Consider the following 25,131-nt stretch of genomic DNA (forward strand, 5'->3'; position numbering starts at 1 on the left):
TCTGATCTGACAATTTTTTTTTTTTTACATGTTTGTAATAGTTGTTATTTAAAAGGGAAAGCATGAGGTTTTATTTACTGGAAAAACGTCAATACATTGTAGGACTGATCCTTCTAAATAATAAATGCAAGCTGCATTTGTGTTTTTCATCAACTGTATAAATTACCCTTATAATACTGCTACCCAGGTCTGTCTCTCGATCACTAGTGATAATGCCACCTAATGGCTACAAGTGGTATTTCACTCCATCATAGAAAGCACACAAAAAGCCATATAAGATAACATGGTGCAAATACAAACTGCTACATGCAGGGGCAAATTGTAAATTAAATCTGTGCTGGGGGATTTTTATTACAGCGAGCCTTGTAGATGTTAAAGAAGTAAAAAAAAAAAGCAATAGGAATTCTCCTTTCCATGTCTGAGTGTTATCGCTAACTGCTAGTAGACAAAAAGGCTTTCAAAGAATTTCAGCCAATGACAATTAAATGGCATTTGTGTGGATGTTCTATCACCCCTACACTGCGAAAAAGATATTCTTGGGGAGGGGGTTGGATGGTACTACAGAGCCAGGGTTGCAGAAAATTGGGTTTAAAAAAAACAAAACAGATTTATTTGATTTAAATAGGATTTTTTTATTGAATTTTTTTTAAAAAATAAACGTTTAAAAATGTAAAACGTTTACTTTAAAAAAAAAAATGTAATAAAAAATCCTATTTAACTCCAAAAAAAAAATCTGATATAAATCAGGTTTTGATTTTTTTTTTTTAAATCCAATTTTATGCAACCCTGCTACAGACCCATAAAAAGATATAGTGAGAGCTGGCAACAGTTCGGAAACGGAAATGTTGGCAGGTACACTATGTTGGTTGCACTGTATTACAGCTAGATCAACCAGAAACAGATTAAGCCTTCAGGGGGCCTAGTGCACTTAAGACAGATGGGACTGCTCTCACACCTCCAGCCCTACCCCCACTCATCATCCGGCCCAACCCTACTTGTCAGCTGGCCCACCCCCAATCATCATCCGGCGAGCCCCCACTAGTTATCTGGACAACCGCCACTCATCATCTGGCACGCCCCTACTCAACCAGCCCTTAAAAAATGCACAGGACTGCACAGTGCAGTAGCGTGTTCAGACCGGGGGGTCCCCCTGAGAAAGATGGGCCTGGGGCACTGTGCCTCCAGGCCTCCCCCCCTTATTCTGGCTCTGGCATCAACCATTGATGAATAGTAACCTCCCATAATTTGCTAAATGCCTTTGCTTGTAAGTATTGCCAGCCAGAGTACATGCACAGATCCAAAATATTGATGTTTTGACCATCAATAATTTCCCCCCAATTATTAAAAACCAATATTGGTTGACCTGCTGATGGCTATCCCTACAGCATGTTATCTCTCAACATTCCCGAACTAAAAACTGAAGTAACGTCCCCAATCTCCCCTGGACTCCAGCCTTAATCCATCAAGCCACACCCTTATTTCACCAGCCACTCCCCATGACACACATGAGCTGGATTTATCATTCTGCAGATATTCTGTGAAATGCGACCAGTTATACTATTTGTACCATGTTAACAAATGAGGCTTCTAATGATGTGTCCTGAGTAATTACACAATCGTGCGCTTCTGGCGGCTCGGGGTCCTTACCTTACAATGCAATAAGCACTAGTGAATATACATGAAAGCACAGATAAAGCCGCTTTCTACAGTTTCTGTGAGCAGAGTACAGGGACAGAAAACCCTCTTTCCACAAACCACAACATAATATTCATATTAAATATCATACAACTGTTCATCTGATTGCGACTCAGCAAAAGAGCAAGGACAAGATCACAATATACCTTTACATGTCTGTGGTTCCAATATGGGCATATAAAAGCAGATGCATTGTAGAATACTCCCCGGTATCCTAAGCTTGGAAATCAGGACTCATGTTATGCCGTAATCATGTTGTCACTCTGGATCGGGGAACAAGTTTCTCTTGAGCTGTCTGAGTGCTACCGCCCCTTCCCGGGAAGTTGAAAGGCTGAAATTTATCATTTCTAGTTCTATTATTCTTATATAACAAATTGATGGAGCCGAATTTAAAAGGTAAAAGAGAATAGATACACTATTATACTTTTCTCTTCCTTTAAACCCTCATCTTACATATGTTTCTGCTGTACAAATGGGACTGGACAAGAAGAGGTGTCGATGATAACTCTACAAGATTTGGGAAAATGTTGTATCTCCCCTACAGAGATCTCATAATGTGGACATTAATAGGGGAATTCAATTAGTCCCGATAATTTTGTAAAAGTTTTTTTTCATTTTATTACCATTTTTATATAGCGCACAATTTAATTAGAGCCCGTTTTTTTTGTGCGCAAAAGTTGTCGGGATTTGCGTGAAAACACATAGAATCCATGTTAAGTTCACGGACCTATGTGTTTCGCTGGCGCCATCGCGAAAAAACGGGCTATTTATCATGGATTTTTGCTCGGAACCTACTTTGGTCCCAACAAAAAATCTACGATAATACATGCTGGCGGATGCAATCCATGGCTAATTGAATAACCCAGGGGGAACAATTATCCTGCTGTAATTTATCGGGGGTAATTGAGTTCTCCCTTAACAGTCTGATTTAGAATTTAGCGCAAGTCCATTTGCGTTACGCTCTATATGTGCCAAATTGCGTCTGTACTTTGTTTCAAGCATATATATTAGACTTGCGAGGTTTGTTTATATGGTAAATTCATGTTTTGCTTTGTTTTTTTTAATTATATAATTTGCAAAGTTCAATTATACGTATTTTATTATATTTACAAAATTGTGACATTTTAAAAATATTATAATTTTGGACTCATTTAGGCAACATTTACAAAATGATATTTTCAAAAGGTAAATTGACCCCAAGATGAAGCCTATATTCTGATATTGAAATACAGATGGCCTCAGCATCATGGATAGCTACTGCCTGTTGCTGCAATGTCTAGAGAGACCGGTGAAGCCAAGGTCTTGAACACCTTGCCTGGTCAATGTGCCGATGTAAATGTAGCCTGGTGTCGCTTTCCGAAATTACACATATTCTCTCTGAAACCACGCAGCCATTCGTATAGAAAATTAAAATGAGAATTTGGCAGCTCTCAGCTTTTGCTGAAAACCTCTTAAAAAATGTTCTTAAAAAGAGGTGAAAAAAAACCCAAACAAACCAAAAACAAAAGACGAACAAGCTTTAACCGCAAAAGATTATTTGTTAGTGAAATCAGTGCATGGCATGTTAATTATTAGTTACTTAATATGCAGCTTGGCACCGTATAATTTATTTATTACGAATGCCGGCAAATTTTCTGATCCCTACAAGTGGATTTTTTTAAAATAGATATCAGAGTTGGATAGATCTGGTTGGCTGCCATGAGATGCAAAATAACTACATCGTAGTGGATTTATATAATGCACAGGTGGTGTCAATAATTGACTAAAGCCCTGTAAGTAGCAGTCACTGTGATTCCTACAATCATTATAATTCACAGTAGGGCGTGCATTACTCTATATATTAAACCCATTACTTTCCTCCTCCGTCTAAAGCAGGGATGTTAAATATTTTATTGCAAAGGACAAAACATATTTTTATAAGTACATGTCCATGGACCAAATCTTATTAAACAACGATGTTATGCAATCAGGTCTTTACAGCCAGTGGGCAAAAAAAAAAAAGCCTTTGATGGCCACATCTAGCCCGGCATAGGCCAACAGTTGGACAGCCCTGTCTGATAAGAAGATGGACATTTTGTTTTTACCTTTGAGAAAAAATACAGGCTTTAGTAAATTAGACAGCCCAGAGTAAAATGCTGGGTGGTGATGAAAGACACGGGGTATCACAACATTTAGAACCAGAATTCTGAAACAAAGATGTGGACGTTGACGATGTTTCGGTGAGAGACCACTCCGCCCAGCACGTAGTTCATCTCCAGCTTCAGGATGGTGTAGAATGGACCCACAATAGGCTTCACCTGACGGACAACACCTGGGCAAAGAGAGGGGGGGCAGTTAGTGAGAAAGACAATTCTGGAACTGTCCAAAGGATTCCAAACCAAGGCAGTCACCACAATACACAGACAGTCCAAGTTCTCGCAGCAAAATGGGGCGAGGCTTAATGAATAGGGCGATCTCTGTAAAATATGTTGCGATTGTGTTGAAAGGGGCGTGACTGGCAGATCAGGGGTTTTGTCTCAAATTTATTATCATGAATGTAGGAATCCATAAATATAATAATAATATCTCTAACAGCCCCGAGTGGGGAGTGCATTGTGGGGTAATCCACATATATCCTAAATGAAGAGGAAGGAGCGCAATAAGCCCGAAGGGGCCCGTGCCTAGTGCACCCTGTCTCCCGTCCCTGCCCCACTACATCCTACCTGGTGCCGGCAAGTGGAAAGATGGTGCCACGTAGGAGAGTACCCACCTGAAGTGGCCGGAGCGGGTGGTGTCATCACGGCCCCGCCCCCGCTTTTATAATGCCGATATCAGCATTACAAAGCAGGGGGCGGGGCTACAATGATGCGATTCAGCGGGAATCCTGTCATCGTCCCCCGAACCGCCCACTTTCATGTGCGGGCGCGGGGGGTCACGGAGCGGCTGGCAGACTATGCAAGAGACTTACCTACTCTTGCGGGGTGCTGAGAGCGGCACACGATTTTCGGGAGGCTTCCTCCAGTCTCGGGAGAGTAGGCATGCATGCATTCATCAAGTTCCGAAAAAGCATTTTTTTCGGAACTTGATGGTGTTACTGAACGTCACTCTGAGATGGCGCTCAGCCCCCGATAGCCTTCACAGGCTGCTGTTTACATGGCAGCATGTGAAGATTTACATACCAGCCACAACAGAGGGATCTATTCAGATCCCTCCCTGGTGTGTCTGCTCTGCAGAACCCCGGATCTGAGAGTTCCGGGTCTCTGCAGACATGTGGCCACACTCACCGGCTGAAGAAGACGGAAGAGACAAGAGACAGGTGAGTGGGAGCTAGGGGGGTAAGGGGGCTGGATAGGACACCCACGGGTGGGGGGGACATCGGACACCCGCAGGGGGGGGGCATATTGGGGGTGGGAGAGAGGGCTTGAACGTACACTGGAGGACACGGGAGGTGGGAGGGGGGCCGGATCGGACACCAGAGGCCGTGGGGAGGTCTTTGAACTCGCAGCTAGTTCAAACCATAATTATCACATGTGATAATTATGTTTTGTAGAACATGCCCCAATGCTTGGATTTTATGGTGCCAATCCGAAGATAAAGGTTGTGTTACTGTTAAAGAACATATGAAAATAGTATTTTACTCACAAAAACTATATATATATGTGGGTGTGTGTGTGTGTGTATATATATATATATATATATATATATAAAACAAATGTTGCAGAGAATGAACAACAGACATACTGTAGGGCCTGATGATTTAAGTACATATCCGATTGTGAGAGACCTGCGCATGTGCAGAAGGGGTCCTGGGTGATCCCTCATCCGAACAGCCTCACCCGGCCGTCCCGCTGCACAACGTGGCACACACGCAGGTACCGGCCCGCATCCCAAACACGGAGACGCCAACCTGCCGCAGCCTGCGCATCCAGCCAGGCTCCATCCACCACGCTGACCCACCCTGCCAGCGCAAACAAGACCAACTGTGCCACCATCACGGGGCACAGCCGCACCAGTAGCTGCAGCACAACAAGAACGGCCATCTAACCTGCCGCTGTATACCATCAGAGACTGCCGACCACCACCCCCAAATCGCAACGCCTACACAGGCACCTACCGGTAGGTAAGTTGTACAAATTGCGGGACGCCGCCACATCATCTATCTTTACCAGACTTCCACCTACACTGTGCCGGGCGTTAAGACTGTCGACCAAAGGTCCAGCAGGGACAACGTGCTGGTCCAGAACTGCACGGAAAAGGAGCCCCCTAAAAGGGTCTACCCACCTTCCCCCCCGTGCACCCATCCTGCTCTTCCCCCCACTGCTCCTGGGTCAATTACCCTCTAGTAGCATTGTGCCTACCTACCTTAAACCAATAAAATTACCTTGACCCAACACCACCGTCTACGTCTCTCTGTCATACAGATCACTCTTACCCAAGCACTTTACACACTGCCCCACCATATAGAGAGCGCGCCTTACCCAGCTTTTACCGGTCCTGGGTGATCGCTCGCTGTCCCTCCTTACTGCCACAGTGTTTGGGGGTGGTGACTAGGACCGTTCTACAGGCGTGACAAGCCCAGGGTCTGCATCGTCGGATGCAGACTTACTGGACGTGGCAGAGGGGTTCTGACGGCCATGATGAGTAAGCTTCAGCTTACGCGGACTGGCCGAGGGCAGTGACCGTCGCGATGATGATCCGAATCTGCGTCCACTAGGATCTCAGATGCATGCAGGTAATGTTCTCCGGCTACATCTGCATTTTAGTTGGCCGGTATTGCACAGCCGCTTCCTATAACATGTTAAGAATCCCGATCTGAGAAAGGAATAATAATAACATTGTCCATTTTTGCCAATTGAGCAAGAAACGAACATGCACGGTAATAAATACACAGCAATCTGATGCATTTCTTCCAAACACGTTAAAATTGCAACCCCTTCTTTTCCAGTATACGTATGACACTAAGTTACTAACAAGCAAAGTTACAAGGGTTCCGGACTGTAGATAGACAGTAATTAGACAGACAATGTCGAGATAGACACCAGATGTTAGACAGTCAACAGGTCAACAGGGACAAAAGGTCAACACTCTAAATGTCGACATGTAAGAAGGTCAACAGGTACAAGTGGTCGTCAGGGTCAAAATGTCGACATGAAAATGGTCAACGCAAAATGATGGACTTTTTTTTTTTTTTTAGGGTTAGGTTTAAGGTTAGGCACTTATTGGAGGGTTAGGCACTTACCCCAACGGTTAGGGTTAGGCACTTACCCTGACGATTAGGGTTAGGTACCAGGAGGGAGGGTTAGGGTTAGGCACTTACCGGAGGATTAGGGTTAGGCACTAGAAGGCACAGTTAGGTTCAGGCAACTACCCCGACAGTCAGGGTTAGGCACCAAGGAGAGGGTTAGGGTTAGAGTGAAGATTAGGGCTAAAAAACAAAAAATCACGTGTCAACCATTTTTGAGTCGACCATTTTTGAGTCGACCATTTTCATGTTGATCTTTTGACCATTTGTACTTGTTGACCTTTTTACATGGCAACATTTAGTGTGTCGACCTTTTGACCCTGTCGACCTTTTGTCCCCGTCGACCTATTGTCTGTCTAACATCTGCTTTCTACCTAGACATTGTCTGTCAAATTACTGTCTCTCACTTATACCACACCCAAGTTACAAGGGCTGTTGAATTGTAACATTCCGGGCGATACTTGTTTCTATACTGTAAGAGAACAGCCCACATACACTCATGGTCATCTTTTCCTAGTACGCATTTCTCACTATCTTACTTTTAATTTCAATTTGGTATATTGTGCGTTTCTAATTTTATTTTTTTATTAATTATTTGGATTTTTTGAAGAATATTGGCAGGGTGTGCTGGAACTTATTGTCCCACAATGGCTCGAGTGCCAGAGGTTGTTTCAGCCTGGTCTATAAAATTACAGAGTCCTACTGACAGCTTCTCAGGACGCAGCCTTTACTTTAATAAAATTGGCTCTTCCCAGTCAGTTAATTCCCAGTGTCAGCCGTCCGTGCATACTTACACGCTGCTAATAACGCCTGGGTATTTTTCTTGTATAAATAACACAACTTTAATGAAAACCTCAATGAATTTGAAGATTTATTCCAAAACCCCACTGCAGACATCCCTGAGTTCACAGGCAACACATCCTACGTACAGAAGTTAGATTTAAAGGGAAAAAAGCAGCTTAAATGTGAGTGAGGTTTGGGCACGTTACAAGCATTGCACCCTGAGTGAGGAGCAGCGCTAACCTCAGAGGGCGTAGACTTATCTTTGGGGTTTTGGCTTGTGCGATATGGCTGCAGAACCCGCCTGCTTTTGGCCCTTAGGCAAACCCAAAGTTCTTTAAACTGACAAAAACGTAGCTATCTGGAATCATTCAATCTGAAATAGGTTTAACAATGTCTGGCATTAATGCTTTTGGAATCAAACATCTGGCTCCCCATCCAACGTAGACTCAGCTCTGTGGCCAAAGCCTCCTTTGCAGCTTTCCCGGCAGTGTTTGATAAATGTGGAATACGCAGCTATTTCGCTGGCAGGTCACTGATAAGTAGCAATTAAAATATAAGGAGTTATCTAGGCAGCAGCCCAGGTTGGTTTCACAGGTTTACAGTGGCTGTGTACTGCTGTCCTGTGGGGAAAGTATTACAATAAAATCATACTTGACTACTAATTATAACTGCCCTTCAGGAGATGTGGAGGACAAGTATGAAGAGAGGTTGGGGTGACTTGATGACAAAGGCCAAGGTGTGTGATGACAAAACATGAGCCAGCCTTCTTTGCAGGCTGGTGAACACCTTTCTGGGAGCTTAACCTGCTCAACCAGTGGTTCAGGAGGTCTCCCAATATTCTATGAGACTTCAGGACAATCCGGGTAAGTAATTATAATCAACAACGGATGGTGACACCCTATGCGGCACCCCAATGAAGCACATGCAACCGGGCCAATCAGATGTTTGCTTTCATATTCAAAACAGTACTAGAACAGGAAACAGAATCTGATTGGTTGCTATGGGTTACAGCCCTTGAAAATGACCTCTTGCACCAGGTTAACCCCCCCACACACACCCCATTTTGTATGTACTTTTAAAATATAATATCAATTTACAAGAAAGTTAACATTTTATATTTTCAATTAATTCCAGTAAACAATAAGTACTATCTGTAACACCTACTAGATGCAGGCACTTTGTTTTTATAGCATGATTTGTTGGACCACCTGACCTGAAATAGTAGTGTTGCAGCAGGGGATTATGGGGGATAGTATTGAATTTAAGCCATCTCAGTGCAGGCCTTGATGCCACCCTTCACTCCCAGCCAAGTCAGTAATAATAATAATCTGTTTCTGAAAGCTCAGCTGTCAGCACTTGCTACACTTGAAAGGCGGAGAGGTTGCTTTTGCTGAGAAGAAAGCACCTTTATTCATCCCCTGTATAGCCAAAACATGAACTTTACCCAGTGTAAACCATTAGTTCAACCGCCATTTGTATTCCTACAAACAGGCTCCTGTGAAAACAGACGCGTCCTCATGTGTGGGCCCCCCTGAGGTAATCAGATTCAATGGGTGAACGGTGGAGGGCAAAGGTCCAGGAGCTTACAAAGGAAGTATTGCTGGATGTAGTAACATAGGATATAATGTACTGTAAATTATAATGATATTAGAAGACGCCAAGGAATTCTGTGCCCATATAAGGGCATGTGACCACAGACCGAATGCTGTTATAGAGTCCACGGAAATCCGAGCTAACTTTAAAGTCGCGGCCCTGCAAATTCACTGCCTAATGGCGTAAATTGCCAGGCCGTGAAGAGGGGGCGTGGCCAAGAGTATGAAAATGTCTGAGAATCACATCACAAATGGATGTTTCCACTAAAGGGTTACATGAGGGCACCGAGTGAATTTGCAGGCAAAGATGGCAGCATCGGCGGGGGTCCAAAGTTTGCTCTGGCCGAATGTTTGGACCTTGGTAAATGTGTGGACTAGGAGATAGAGATTTCTTTGCAGACGCATGTGTCAATGGTTACACTAGTATCATCAGACCGCCAGCTTTTATAGTAAATAACAGCAATTTATTACCTAACTGAACTGTTTACTGTAGGATTCCCACAGCTAGGTCCCATCTATGCCTTTATCAAAAATACTTTATCACATATTTACAGTACCAATATTTTACTAAAGCAGGCGCAGGTGGGAGATTCGGGGGAAGCATTGTGTGGTGTATAGTATGTATAGCGACAAAAACGCAATTCACAGCGAAACGCGTCACCTCACTAAGAGGCCAGGCTGTTTTACTCTCTTGGGAGTGTAGAAGATGGCTCAAAAAATGTGTTAGTCTCCCCGACATTCAAGGAGAGTAGACAAGTGAGCTGTATCAGTGTGCGTTAGCTAAATATTTCACCTTCTGACCGGGCAATTATCTTATCCATACATCAAGCGGTTTCCAAAAGAGACAATCACTGAGTGTGCAGCTCTTGTAACCCATCTAGAGAGGGGGGTACCATTAATCCTTTAATGTCCTTTTCCAACAGACAATTTATTGGTTCCAATTCAAATGGAGGAAAATATTACTGATTACAGACCCTATTCTGGAGACTCAGTACAGAAAATTCCACTATACGTATACTGTACGAGCCTCAGAGGGTGGTTCCACCACTGACACCAGCAATACTGACTCAGAGTTCTAAAGCTTAACGTAATATGTCACTGGGACATTCTCTATCCTCATGCAAATGTTTATGAGAATAAAGCTTCTCTGTTATAGTCACCCTGAGATACTTAGGCACAGGGGTATCCATCACCGGCAGTGTTTTAGGAGAAGATAATGGGAAAAAAACAAACGTGTGCAATTGAAAGGGGTGATACTGAAAGGGATGGAGGTTAGATGTTTCCACTCTTGTACAGTGCACCTCCTATACATCTTATACATTCTATACATTCTTCCATCAAGGTGCTCTTTTAATTTGCGGAACAGAAGAGCGGTTCACCTGTGTTGCACACATCATCAATACGCACAGGAGAAGTCTAGAAGTCACACTCCAATGGCCGATTAGTGTTACATGAACAAAGGGGGTGTGGCCACGGCAGATTGCAGGTATATCCAGATATGCTGGGAGGCGTGGCCTAATGTATCTCAGAGTCATAGTCTATCTGGGTTGGGTACGGGATCCTGGGCGGTCGGAATGCTGGCGGTCAGAATGCAGACAGCGGCATCCCAACAGTCAGAATCGCGACGTATGCAGGTAAGTTTCCTAACCTTTCCCCTAACCCACCTTTTCTGCAGCCCAACCCTAACCTTGTCCTCCCCCTCTCGCAGCCTAAGCCTAACCCTCCTCCACCCTGCAGCCTAACCTTTGCTTCCCCCGCAGCCTAACCCTAACCCTCCCCCACCCTGCAGCCTAACCTTTGCTTGCCCCGCAGCCTAACCCTAACCCTCATCCACCCTGCAGCCTAACCCTAACCCTCCTCCACCCTGCAGCCTAACCCTTCCCCTAGTGCCTTACTCTAACCCTAATACTTAACCTCAGGATGTTAGCAGTCGAGATTCTGGAGCAGGGATTGCGACTGCTGATGGGATTCCGGCAACAAAATTTTGACCGATGGCATCCCAACCATCGGGATGTTGACTACATCCCGTTTATCTTCATATACACTACAGTGACACAGTATAATAAGTGTATACAGAGTACTCACCGACTATCATTCCATCCACATAACGTTTCTGGATGTCAAAGGACTCTCTCAGGTTGCCCTCGGTGATCTGAAATATGATGTCGGGTTGAGGGCCTGGTGAATACGCCGGAGTTATAGCACGGAGGAAGATAATTTCTGCAGGGAACAAAAACAAGTCATGTATATTACAGCATGGAAATGTTATTATGGTGTCAGGCATCTGTGTGTGAGTGGGGGTAGGTATGAGTGCGTTACGGTCATGGAAAACACGCTACGATAATGGGCGGCATCATTTTGGGGAGCTGGGAAAGAACCTGCATTTGGCTTCCATTTATAAAGTCTATTTTTAAAATTCTTTCGTTTTGATTTTTTTCCCCATTGACATTTTGGATGGAGCATATCATAGAACTTCATTGTTTGTATGTACACACTGGAAGAACACTATATTGCTGGGCAGGGCCGCCCCGAGTTGAACGGGACCTGGGTACTGTGGGTAGGGGAGAGATCGTGGCCAAATCAGGGAGGTGTGGCAACGCCCCCTCCAAATAAAATCTGAGGAAATACTATGCACGGTGTCCCCCTCAGCAGTCGACCCGGTCCCTGTTAGGGCCCTTCAAACAAAATTGGGGCAAGGGTAGTCAGTGCCCGCTTACCCTCTTGGAGTCCCTATGGCTGGACACCATAGCACCATATATGGGGAGGCTGTGGCAATGGAATCTGACTTCCCTTTTACATGGGTAATGATGCTCCGGAACACCAATGAGTGCAGGCAGTAAGGGAAACAAGGCTGTTGCGGGGTGTGTGGGGGCTACAAGCCTCAAAGCCACTGACCCTACGACTGTAACAAAGGTAGATGCACCAGAATGTCGACATTTCCAGGAGGCTTAGGGTTAGCGCTAGAGTTGCCGTTCGGGTTATGGTTAGGGCCTGATTCAGAGCCGGACGCTCTGACCAGAGCGCTCGCTCTGAATCAGGGCCCTCCTCCATGAAAATGGAGCGGCCTCCTGGCCGCTCGTATAGCTGTGGGTGACCACCCACAGCATATGCGAGCGGCCAAAAAGATGGTCGCGATGGTCTTCACCATCGCGACCATCGGACTTGCGATGGAGACCCTGCGGTAGGGTCTCCCTGCCACAAGCCCTGGAGTGATTTTGGCTCTATCAGAGCCAAAATCACTCCCACTGACATCACTAGTGATGTCAGTGGGGCCGGCTTCAGACGGAAGGCGTTCCCATGGGAACGCCTCCGTCTGGCAGGCACGCCCCCGGCACGCCCACCAAAGGGGGCGTGCTGTCAATCAACATTGACAGCACGCCGCCTTTGGTGCGGGACCCGGAGCGATGGAAAGCCCGTCGCTCCCCGGGTCTCGCGCATGCGCACGACGGAGCTCCCTCCGTCGTGCGCATGCGCAGTGGGGAACATCGACCCGCCTGCGGGCATACTGCTGCTCGCGAGCGGGTCTGAATGACCCCCAGAATTAGAACAATGTTAACGTAAAATCCATATAGACATGATGAATGTCAAAACTGTGACCATCGACCGGATATACCACAACCCAGCTGTCTATTACTTTTGAAGTAATCGCCTTACCCCCACTGTTAGTACACAATGGCCCTCATTCAGAGGCGGTCGCAAGAAGTGAACGTTCGTTCTGAATGAGGGCGGCCGCTTCTTTTTTTAAGTGCGGCCTCCTGGTCGCTAGCTAAGCTGTGGGTTACCACCCACTGCTTTAGCGACCGACCAGGTTGATGGTCACGATGGTCAAGATGAGGGCTTGCGACGAGACCCTAAGGTTGGGTCTCGGCAGCCGCAAGCCCCAGGGAGCTTCCTGCGCTCCCCACTGACATCACTGCTGATGTCAATGCGGCCGCCCACAAAACGGTAGGCGTTTCTTAAGGAACGCCTCCGTTTGTGAAACCACCCCCCCGCCCCGCCTACAAAACCGGCCGAGCTGTCGATCAACATCGGCAGCCGGCCCTTTTGTAGTGAGCTACAGAGCGAGAGAGTTTCTCTCTTGCACCGGGGCTTGCGCACCCGCAGTGCGGTCGATGCGCGTGCGCAGGGGATAAACATCGACACGGTTGCGAGCGCTCAGCGCTTGCGACCGGGTCTGAATGAGGACCAATATCCTCAGCGGCAGACTAAATGGCACCTGTGCACACAGTTCTTAAATTAGTTTAATTTCTATGGTCGCCATCGAGCTTACCTTCTGGACGACTGAATTCCCGGAATGTGGGCAGAGAGATGACCGTGTTTGATATCGTGTGGACAGGATCTGTGTAGCAGATTAAGTCGTTCGGCCGGCAGGACTTGATACAACGATTTGTGTCCGATCTCTCATATCTAAACATGGGATGGCAGAACAGTATATATGTAGTATACATTATACCGACATACTCAATATTTCCCAGCAGCAGTATAAACTCTGTAATGCTCATCTGGTGGGATCAGGTATTAGATGGTAAAGACAGGCAAATATTCCAGTATTTTCATAAACGCCGTAGCCATGGCGCTCTTCCTCAGGAGTCCGTATTGCAATTTTCACTAATATTAGCAATGCACATATGGGCCCTCATTCTGTATCTCACGTAATGTGACCGCAACTCTATACAATCGTACCTCCACCATTCAACCGGACGCAAAGGTAGCCGCCATCATTATCATTGGCACGTACACCTACCCCATGCGAGGCGCTGGAGATCTATCTGAATTTGGCGCAGAATGGTTCTCTCGCGTGCGCTCACATTGTTGGCGCCCATTTGCAATCCAGAAACGCCCATTTGGTAACCGCAGAGACACAGCTGAGATGCCCACGACTTTGAATTACGCATACATTTGCAAAGATGCGCAAACAGACCGGGACGCATGAGCAGCATGCAAAAAAAGACGAGAGGCGTCCGCATTCAAACTTGTGTGCGAATCAGGCCCAATAGGTGTATTAGGGTTTACTGGGCAGAATGACTTGTGTCCATGTATTAATCTAAATAAGGAATATATTCAATTTCAATGTGTGACATCCCCAGCCGTAATCTACCAGATCATTAGGGAGATGGATCAAGCAATGTGAAGAGTGAAGAAGTTGCCCATAGCAACCAATCAGCTTGTATCTATCATTTATGGAATGTACTTGATAAATGCTACCTCATAGCTGATTGGTTGCTATGGACAACCAATCCTCTTCTCCACGCTTTACACTACCTGATACATTTAACCCACGATCTAGTGAATCACCATTACTTTCAAGGTGCACATGTTGGTATAACTGAGACTTATAAAATGAAGGTCCATTTAACATTTCTTTATATCTCTGTATTTTCTCCCTGTTTATGGGGGGGATCTATCAACCCTTGGAGTGACATAAAGTGGAGAGAGATAAAGTACTAACCAATCAGCTCCTAACTGTCACTTTACAAACTGTGGGGTCTATTTACTAAGCAGTGTTAGGAGACAGAATGAAAAGTGATAAGGTGCCAGCCAATCAACTCCCAACTGTCATTTTTCAAACACAGCCTGTGAGATGACAGTTGGGAGCTGATTGGCTGACACTTTATCACTTTTCACTCTGTCTCCTAACACTGCTTAGTAAATAGACTCCTAAGTTTGGAAAATGACAGGTAAAAGCTGATTGGTTGGTACATTTGGGGGATGTACTAAACCTTTGGAGAGAGATAAAGTACCAATCAATCAGCTCCTGTCATTTTTCAAGCACATCCTGTAACATGACAGTTAGGAGCTGATTGGTTGGTACTTTATCTCTCTCAAAGGCTTAGTACATCTACCTGTCTATCTCTACATTATCTCTCTTTTTGTATGACTAGATGGATTTGGAGTGCAATACCATAGTAAAATGCATCAGCCCACAGTGTAAAATGAATAAAGCTCCCTTCCGCCATCCATATTTATACACACCGCTCCCGGCGGTTAGTTACCCATACTCACTGATAGTCTTGCATAAAAATCAGATTTAAAAAAAAAAAAAATGGATTTATTTCATTTAAATCAGCTTTTTTGGGGGATTTCAATAGGATTTTTTATAAAATTTTTTTTAAAGTAAACGTTTTAACTTTATAAATGTTTATTTAAAAAAAAATTTAATAAAAAATCCTATTTAAATAAAATAAATCTGTTTTTGATGTGTTTTTTTTTTAATCCATTTTTATGCAACCCTGCTCATTGATAACTAGCATTTACCTCGCTTCTTCTTCCATGAAATCTAATAGGTTGCCGGAGACCACTGGAAGAGAAGTATATGGCGTTTGGGTGGCTTTTTACATGTTTATGTTTTGTTTACGCAGCTCCCCCTGGATGTGGCAGACACTACTATGTGGCGCAGAAGTGTGACTGGAGCTGTAATGTTTCCCGCCTCGAGAGGGTGTGGCTAGATTGCAGTGTTGGGCCCAAGTGGAGAAGGAGCGCGTGTCTTACGGACATTGTACAATTATGATAGAGTTCAGGGGCAAACGCTGGATTTCTAGAGGGGGCTTTCCCAATTATTGATGTTAGAACGAGTGTGGACAGCACATATTAGGCACTTGACAAACTATAGTCTGCTTCATGGAAAGTGCAATGTAATACTTCAGACATATACAGGGTTAGAGATCAGAGTGAGCCGTAGTAGGGCGCGCCTCTCCACGTTGGCATGTTCTATATATTTCTTGTTGTGGCCACAGTTCTAGTAGAATATTATAGAATCTTATTATGTATTATGTACCACTGTTATTTTGATCATGATTCGAGCCTCTTCCAGGCCAGGGTGTGAAGTTTGCGGCAACTGGAACCCTCCCTGCATTTGCCTATAAGCTGTTGTGTGGGGAGGTAGAGCAGAGTATAGAGGGTCAGGGATGTAGTGCAGTATTATAGGACTGGGAAGTTGTGGTGTGTATATATAGGAGCTAGTGAGGTAGTACAGTGATGTTGTGTGGGGAGCTAGTGCAGAGTATAGAGGGTCAGGGATGTAGTGCGGTATTATAGGACTGGGAAGTTGTGCTGTGTATATAGGAGTTAGTGAAGTAGTACAGTGATGTTGTGTGGGGAGGTAGTGCAGAGTATAGGACTGGGAAGTTGTGCTGTGTATATAGGAGTTAGTGTAGTTGTACAGTGATGATGTGTTGGGAGGTAGTGCAGAGTATAGAGGGTCAGGGATGTAGTGCAGTATTGTAGGACTGGGAAGTTGTGCTGTGTATATAGGAGTTAGTGAAGTAGTACAGTGATGATGTGTGGGGAGGTAATGCAGAGTATAGAGGGTCAGGGAGGTAGTGTAGTATTGTAGGACTGGGAAGTTGTGCTGTGTATATAGGAGTTAGTGAAGTAGTACAGTGATGCTGTGTGGGGAGGTAGTGCAGAGTATAGAGGGTCAGGGAGGTAGTGCAGTATTGTAGGACTGGGAAGTTGTGCTGTGTATATAGGAGTTAGTGAAGTAGTACAGTGATGCTGTGTGGGGATGTAGTGCAGAGTATAGAGGGTCAGGGATGTAGTGAAGTATTATAGGACTGGGAAGTTGTACTGTATATATAGGAGCTAGTGAGGTAGTACAGTGATGTTGTGTGGGGAGGTAGTGCAGAGTATAGAGGGTCAGGGATGTAGTGCGTTATTGTAGGACTGGGAAGTTGTGCTGTGTATATAGGAGTTAGTGAAGTAGTACAGTGATGATGTGTGGGGATGTAGTGCGGAGTTTAGAGGGTCAGGGATGTAGTGCAGTATTGTAGGACTGGGAAGTTGTGCTGTGTATATAGGAGTTAGTGAAGCAGTACAGTGACGAGTGGGGAGGTAGTGCAGAGTATAGAGGGTCAGGGATGTAGTGCGGTATTGTAGGACTGGGAAGTTGTGCTGTGTATATAGGAGTTAGTGAAGTAGTCCAGTGATGATGCGTGGGGAGGTAGTGCAGAGTATAGAGGGTCAGGGATGTAGTGCAGTATTGTAGGACTGGGAAGTTGTGCTGTATATAGGAGTTAGTGAAGTAGTACAGTGATGATGTGTTGGGATGTAGAGCAGAGTATAGAGGTCAGGGATGTAGTGCGGTATTGTAGGACTGGGAAGTTGTGCTGTGTATATAGGAGTTTGTGAAGTAGTAAAGTGATGATGTGTGGGGAGGTAGTACAGAGTATAGAGGGTCAGGGAGGTAGTGCGGTATTGTAGGACTGGGAAGTTGTGCTGTGTATATAGGAGTTAGTGAAGTAGTACAGTGATGATGTGTGGGGAGGTAGTGCAGAGTATAGAGGGTCAGGGATGTAGTGCAGAGTATAGAGGGTCAGGGATGTAGTGCGGTATTGTAGGACTGGGAAGTTGTGCTGTGTATATAGGAGTTAGTGAAGTAGTACAGTGATGCTGTGTGGAGAGGTAGTGCAGAGTATAGAGGGTCAGGGATGTAGTGCAGTATTGTAGGACTGGGAAGTTGTGCTGTGTATATAGGAGTTAGTGAAGTAGTACAGTGATGCTGTGTGGGGAAGTAGTGCAGAGTATAGAGGGTCAGGGAGGTAGCGCAGTATTATAGGACTGGGAAGTTGTGCTGTATATATAGGAGTTAGTGAAGTAGTACAGTGATGATGTGTTGGGATGTAGAGCAGAGTATAGAGGGTCAGGGATGTTGTGCAGTATTATAGGATTGGGAAGTTGTGCTGTGTATATAGGAGTTAGTGAAGTAGTACAGTGATGTTGTGTGGGGTGGTAGTGCAGAGTATAGAGGGTCAGGGATGCAGTGCGGTACTGTAGGACTGGGAAGTTGTGCTGTGTATATAGGAGTTAGTGAAGTAGTACAGTGATGATGTGTGGGGAGGTAGTGCAGAGTATAGAGGGTCAGGGAGGTAGTGCAGTATTATAGGACTGGGAAGTTGTGCTGTGTTTATAGGAGTTAGTGAAGTTGTACAGTGATGATGTGTTGGGAGGTAGTGCAGAGTATAGAGGGTCAGGGATGTAGTGCAGTATTGTAGGACTGGGAAGTTGTGCTGTATATAGGAGTTAGTGAAGTAGTACAGTGATGATGTGTTGGGATGTAGAGCAGAGTATAGAGGTCAGGGATGTAGTGCGGTATTGTAGGACTGGGAAGTTGTGCTGTGTATATAGGAGTTTGTGAAGTAGTAAAGTGATGATGTGTGGGGAGGTAGTACAGAGTATAGAGGGTCAGGGAGGTAGTGCGGTATTGTAGGACTGGGAAGTTGTGCTGTGAATATAGGAGTTAGTGAAGTAGTACAGTGATGATGTGTGGGGAGGTAGTGCAGAGTATAGAGGGTCAGGGATGTAGTGCAGAGTATAGAGGGTCAGGGATGTAGTGCGGTATTGTAGGACTGGGAAGTTGTGCTGTGTATATAGGAGTTAGCGAAGTAGTACAGTGATGCTGTGTGGGGAGGTAGTGCAGAGTATAGAGGGTCAGGGATGTAGTGCAGTATTGTAGGACTGGGAAGTTGTGCTGTGTATATAGGAGTTAGTGAAGTAGTACAGTGATGCTGTGTGGGGAAGTAGTGCAGAGTATAGAGGGTCAGGGAGGTAGCGCAGTATTATAGGACTGGGAAGTTGTGCTGTATATATAGGAGTTAGTGAAGTAGTACAGTGATGATGTGTTGGGATGTAGAGCAGAGTATAGAGGGTCAGGGATGTTGTGCAGTATTATAGGATTGGGAAGTTGTGCTGTGTATATAGGAGTTAGTGAAGTAGTACAGTGATGTTGTGTGGGGTGGTAGTGCAGAGTATAGAGGGTCAGGGATGCAGTGCGGTATTGTAGGACTGGGAAGTTGTGCTGTGTATATAGGAGTTAGTGAAGTAGTACAGTGATGATGTGTGGGGAGGTAGTGCAGAGTATAGAGGGTCAGGGAGGTAGTGCAGTATTATAGGACTGGGAAGTTGTGCTGTGTTTATAGGAGTTAGTGAAGTTGTACAGTGATGATGTGTTGGGAGGTAGTGCAGAGTATAGAGGGTCAGGGATGTAGTGCAGTATTGTAGGACTGGGAAGTTGTGCTGTGTATATTGGAGTTAGTGAAGTAGTACAGTGATGATGCGTGGGGAGGTAATGCAGAGTATAGAGGGTCAGGGAGGTAGTGCGGTATTGTAGGACTGGGAAGTTGTGCTGTGTATATAGGAGTTAGTGAAGTAGTACAGTGATGCTGTGTGGAGAGGTAGTGCAGAGTATAGAGGGTCAGGGAGGTAGTGCAGTATTGTAGGACTGGGAAGTTGTGCTGTGTATATAGGAGTTACTGAAGTAGTACAGTGATGATGTGTGGAGAGGTAGTGCAGAGTATAGAGGGTCAGGGAGGTAGTGCAGAATTGTAGGTCTGGGAAGTTTGCTGTGTATATAGGAGTTAGTGAAGTAGTACAGTGATGATGTGTTGGGAGGTAGTGCAGAGTATAGAGGGTCAGGGATGTAGTGCGGTATTGTAGGATTGGAAAGTTGTGCTGTGTATATAGGAGTTAGTAAAGTAGTGCAGTGATGATGTGCGGGGTGGTAGTGCAGTGTATAGAGGTTCAGGGATGCAGTGCAGGGTGTAGAGGGATCAGTGATGCAAGGGCAGGGTGAAGGAGGAATCAGTGATGTAGCGCAGGGGATACAGGTGTCAGTGTGGTAGTTCAGAGATGTAGTGGAGAATATGGAGGCCTCAGGGATGTAGTACAGTGTATATGTAGGACAGGGATGTATTGCAGTATTTGGAGTGGTCAAGGACATAGTGTAGGGTATAGATGAATCATAGGGCTGCCATCTATTCAGCATATAAAGGGACATGAGGGGGCTCTGAGGAATATAAAGACATGGGGGGGCTATAAAGCAAAAAAGGGTGCATGAGGGTGCTCTGAGGCATATAAAAGTGCATGAGTGGGATCTGAGTCACATAAAGGTGCATGAGGGGGCTATGGGACATATAGGGTGTATCATGGGGCTATGAGGAATATAAAGGCGGATGTGAGGGATCTGAGGCACATAAAGGTGCATGAGGGGCCTATGAGGCATATAGGGGTGTATGATGGGGCTATGAGGCATATAGGGGTGTATGATGGGGCTAGGAGGTATATAAAGTTGATGGAGGGGACTCTGAGGCATATAAAGGTGCATGAGGGGGCTATGAGGCATATAAAGGTGCATGAGGGGGCTATGAGGCATATAAGGGTGCATGAGTGGGCAATGAGGCATATAAAGAGACATGTTGGGGCCTGAAATCGGAGCTATAAAATGTTTGTAACTGTACAGCTGTTTTGTCGCGCCCCCTGTTCGCATATCTGAAACTGAAAAAGGTGGTAACCCTAAGGTACTCTCATGCACACATGTACACACTTATACATTCAAATGACATAATGGAGGTAGGAGGGACTTTGCACTATACTGTACTTAGGGCCTGATTCAGACCTGCTCGTGAGCGCTGAGCGCTCGCAAGCGGGTCGATGTTAGGCCAGTGCGCATGCGCACAACGGACCCGGCTCCGTCGTGCGCATGTGCGAGACCCGTATAGCGACAGGCAAGCTGTCGCTATGGGTCTCGCTACAAAGGGGGCGTGCTGTCGATGGTGAGCGACAGCACGCCCCCTTTAGTGGGTGTGACGGGGGCGTGGCTGCCCAGACGGAGGCGTTCCCATGGGAACGCCTACCGTCTGGGGCCGGCCCCACTGACATCACAAGTGATGTCAGTGGGAGTGCTTTTGGCTCTGATAGAGCCAAAAGCACTCCAGGGCTTGCGGCAGATGAGACCCTACCACAAGGGTCTCGTCGCAAGCCCGATGGTCGCGATGGTCTTGACCATCGCGACCATCTTTTTGGCCGCTCGCTATAGCTGTGGGTGGTCACCCACAGCTATACGAGCCGCCAGGAGGCCGCTCTAAAAAAGAGGAGGGCACTGATTCAGAGCAAGCGCTCTGAAAGAGCGTCCGGCTCTGAATCAGGCAATTAGTTTTTTAGAAAATGTATAGGTTCCATTGTCTCCTACACTCCCACAACATGGCGTGCTCCTACTGCGTTATAAATAAAACAAAAATCTCTAGCTAAGCTGCCCCTTCACAAACATCGACATGAGTCTGCTCTCAGAAACATCCCGACAGCCATGTATTAACAAGGGGTAGCAGCTTTGAGAGCATCTTGTTTCATTTCCATGTAACTATTGTTCAAATCAGTGGAATGAAGTAGTCACATAACATCTACGTAAATATCAACATCACTTGTACAGTATCTTCCTGCAGATCCCATAGAAGCAGCAGCAGGAGATTTGTCACTTCATCAATTCTGCTCACAGTACATTTTATTCAAAGGTCTGTGTTGAAGCTGTTGAGGCTGCAGTGAAACCAAATACAGAGGGCCTGATTCATGCGTATGGGTCGTAATGCGCATGCGCCAACCAGTCAGTGCGGTCGGAAATCGAGCGCTCGCAAAATAGCGAGTGCCTGCTAATTTGAGTGACAAGATGAGGCGTTTGTGGGTGGTAACAGGGGAAGGTGCTTGAAAACGGGGAGTGGTGATCCGAACGCAGGCGTGCCAAACGGTCAAAATGGGCGTTTTAAGGGTGTGCATAATTAACAAAGCAGCGTCATCGGCCACATCACTTGGTTGTTTCTTAGCCTGAACTGTTCGCATGATTGCGGTTGGAAAATCCTACCACAAGCACTGCGAGCAGTTCAGACGCCTTTCGATGTACTCGATTAATCTAATAAATAGCGGAGATGACGTAGGATGCGAGCGGCCAGGGGGCGTCTATACAAAATAGCGAGCGCATGTACCGTTCGCTCGCTCAGACATAGATGCGTCAACAGACCGCAAAGAGCGAGCGCTCAATTTAAATAGCCGGCCCCTTTTTCCGAACGAGCGAGCGCAAATAGCGTCCGGCTCTGAATCAGGCCCAGAGGGTGTACAGTAGTACACAGCCTATAGTACTCTGAATGCTTTTAGACAGCTGTTCCTTGCCAAAATCATTTGAGGACCATCAACACATCACATGACGTGATGCAATTTATCATAGATTCATTTAATACAAGAAGAAATACCTTAAGCAAACAGATTTTATTTTTGGCAAACACACTTAAAAAATATACGAGGCTTTAATTGTACTTTGTACTAGATTATCTTAGATGTAAGAATTTATTAGCAAATTCAGTGGAATAAGCTGGCGTTTATCTATCATGCAGTAAACTAAGGCAGCTGTCTCAGGCCTGCAAAATGTATGCAAAGAAATACAAAAAAATGCTAATTTATGGATATTAAAAACAAAACTAGTGATTTTTTTACATTATTATTTAATGTAATAACTAGTGAGAGTACTTGTAAATGTAGGTTTCATAAAAACATATTTTTTTTTACTGCAGGTGATAGATGTAGAATTAGTTTCCACCTCAATGCAAAATGGCTGCTCACAACACTGGGAATAATGGTGAGCGGAAGCCATTTTAGCAATAGTCTGATGTCAATATATAAAAAGATCTCTTGTTAAAAGTGAGGTATAAAAATTAAAATTATTGGTGTTATTATGAGTATTTCTGTCGGGAAACATATTAGTGTGATGTTATCACTGAATTAATATTTAATGTAAGATATTCCTCTGTCCATATAGTTGTGGAATCAATAAACCATTTCCATAAGTCAAAATGGCTGCTGCTTAAAGCCTGGATTGGCTGGATATCAGCAATGCACATGAAAAACTAACACTATAGTAACACTAAATTCTACAAGTTAAAGCAACAATCCTATGGGAAAAATAAAAAATGTCTTCAATATATATGAATGAGGCAGGCTATAAGTAGTGTTTTGGCAATTACCCTTTTACCCAATTACTTCCTCTAGTTTGTGTCTTCTGACTGCTGTTATTCATTGATAATTATTTATATTTCCCACAGTGCTATGTGACTATCATGACAAACATAATCACATAGTACAAGATGTAGTGAGCAGAGGCACATTGAAATTCTGCTCTGAGCTCTTTTCACTATGACATCCTTCCCCTCCTTCTTCCCCATCTGCCATCACATGACATGTGAACAATCTGAAAGTCTGTATCTTAACAGCAGATTGACTATGCCTGTCTCTGGCAGACAAGCAACATATTGTGTGTCTCCTCTGTGCTCATACATCCATACCCACCCCTCTGCCATCACATGACAAGCTGAATGCTGTGACCCTTTGTCATCCATATTTTTTCTCCCTCTAGAGAGGCACTGAAAAGGAGATAATGATCTGTAGGAGTATCGCTAAGAGCTATGACTATAACATGCATGCTCATAACATAATATGCAAAGAAAAAAAAACTTTCTATGTGGGATTGTTGCCTTAATTATTCCGTAATTATCATAATATTTTTAGACAAAGTGCATGCAAGTGAATGGATTACGATAACATTGATAGCTGCCCTTCCTGAATACCCAAGCCACACCAAGAGCAGCATGCAACAAGATAAACTTTATTCAATCTAAAAAAAAAAATAATAAACCACAAAAGAACAACAGTAATGAAGATGAGCCCCAGAGCGCACATTGGATCAAAGCTCTGCCGTGACAAAGACGTGTAGTTTGGCTATAAACGTGTTCAAGGTCCCGTGTCGAATGAGATTCATCTGGATAGTTAGGAGGAAGTCCTGGGGTTCTGTGATTGGTTGCTGGATGGCCACAAGGCCACTGTGGGAGTTCACATTTTTGGTGGCAAAGTAACCCTTCTCGTTTCCGCTGGTAATGGACAGCTGAATGTTATCGCCAGGGAGGGCATGGGATGGGCCCATGCGGAAAACGTCGGTTGGGACTGGGATGTTGGTGGGGAAAGATAGGTGGTGATAGGTTATTCTCAGGGGCTGGCTCTGGCACTCATTGTCAAAACAAGGCAAGCGCTCACAGCGGCTGCAAGAAAAGTGAGAGACAAGACAACAGAAGAATTAGTGCGTGTGAAGCAAGCGTGCCAGCAGAGCAGAAGAGGCCACAAGTCAGGGGTACAGAGCCCCAGCTTTCAAGCACTATGGAGGAAAACTCCAGACAACAGAGTTTTTTTTTAATGGTGAAATCATCTGCTCCCAACTAGTAGGATTTACAGGGTCCAGCGGCTAGCCCCGGTAGAAGTGAGCATCCCACCAGCCACTGCGGTTCAGGCTATGGACCCCGTGGTTCTACTGGGTTGGCCAAATTATGGGGGAGATGTATCGAGCCTTGGAGAAAGATAAAGGGGTCTATGTACTAAGCAGTGTTAGGAGACAGAGTGAAAAGTGATAAGTAAGTGATAAGGTGCCAGCCAATCAGCTCCCAACTGCCATCTCACAGGCTGTGTTTGAAAAATAACAGGTAGAAGCTGATTGGTTGGTACTATATCTCTGTCCACTTTATCTTTCTCCAAAGTTTGATATATTCTCCCCCTTTGTGTTTTCTGGAGTTTAAAAAGCACCTGGCACCTGCAAAGAGCAGGAACAGACATCTGATGGTTAATATCCCAGAGAATGCAGCTTCGCTATTCACAAGGAACCATAATATTCACAATGTCCCCCGGCTCCTATTGAATTGCTAAGCCTGATGAATATGGGCTCAGTCTACAAAATGGCTACCTCCACTCTGCGTAGGCAACAAGTGCACTCTCCATCAGTTTTCAGGGTTATTTCGGCAGGCACACAAGACTTTTAATTTAATTTTTTTTAAAGGTATGTTATTAGTAGACCTTGAAAACTGGAGTTGAACTCATTTTTAGATGTATTTACAGGTGCAGACCCAGCGACACACAAACTACAAAGCAGGCAGCCGGCAGAAGACAACAAAACATTTCAGTGCCGTAACGCAATACAGAGATGGGCAGCTGTCTCTTCTCTGTGACCTCTCTCAGCCATCCAGGACTGACTGAGTATGGCAGAAG

General features: G+C 45.1%; 1 protein-coding gene across 2 annotated transcripts in view; it reads right to left on the reverse strand.

Moving 5' to 3' along the window:
• Positions 1 to 369: 369 nt before the first annotated feature.
• Positions 370 to 25,131, reverse strand: part of FBLN1 (fibulin 1) — a 117,223-nt gene continuing 92,461 nt past the window's right edge. The window contains exons 15-17 of one of the 2 annotated variants that reach the window (XM_088478292.1): positions 13,562 to 13,698; positions 11,377 to 11,511; positions 370 to 4,006 (exon numbers count right to left, since the gene is read on the reverse strand). In XM_088478292.1, coding sequence (XP_088334418.1) covers positions 3,867 to 4,006; positions 11,377 to 11,511; positions 13,562 to 13,698 — 412 coding nt within the window. In that variant the 3' untranslated portion in view covers positions 370 to 3,866. Of the gene's footprint in view, positions 4,007 to 11,376; positions 11,512 to 13,561; positions 13,699 to 22,298; positions 24,138 to 25,131 lie in introns of those variants that run through there. The other variant, XM_088478293.1, reaches the window with a different exon arrangement.

The sequence above is a fragment of the Taudactylus pleione genome, unplaced genomic scaffold (genome assembly GCF_031769625.1).
Source record: "Taudactylus pleione unplaced genomic scaffold, aTauple2 ptg000212l, whole genome shotgun sequence".
Lineage (NCBI taxonomy): Eukaryota > Metazoa > Chordata > Amphibia > Anura > Myobatrachidae > Taudactylus > Taudactylus pleione.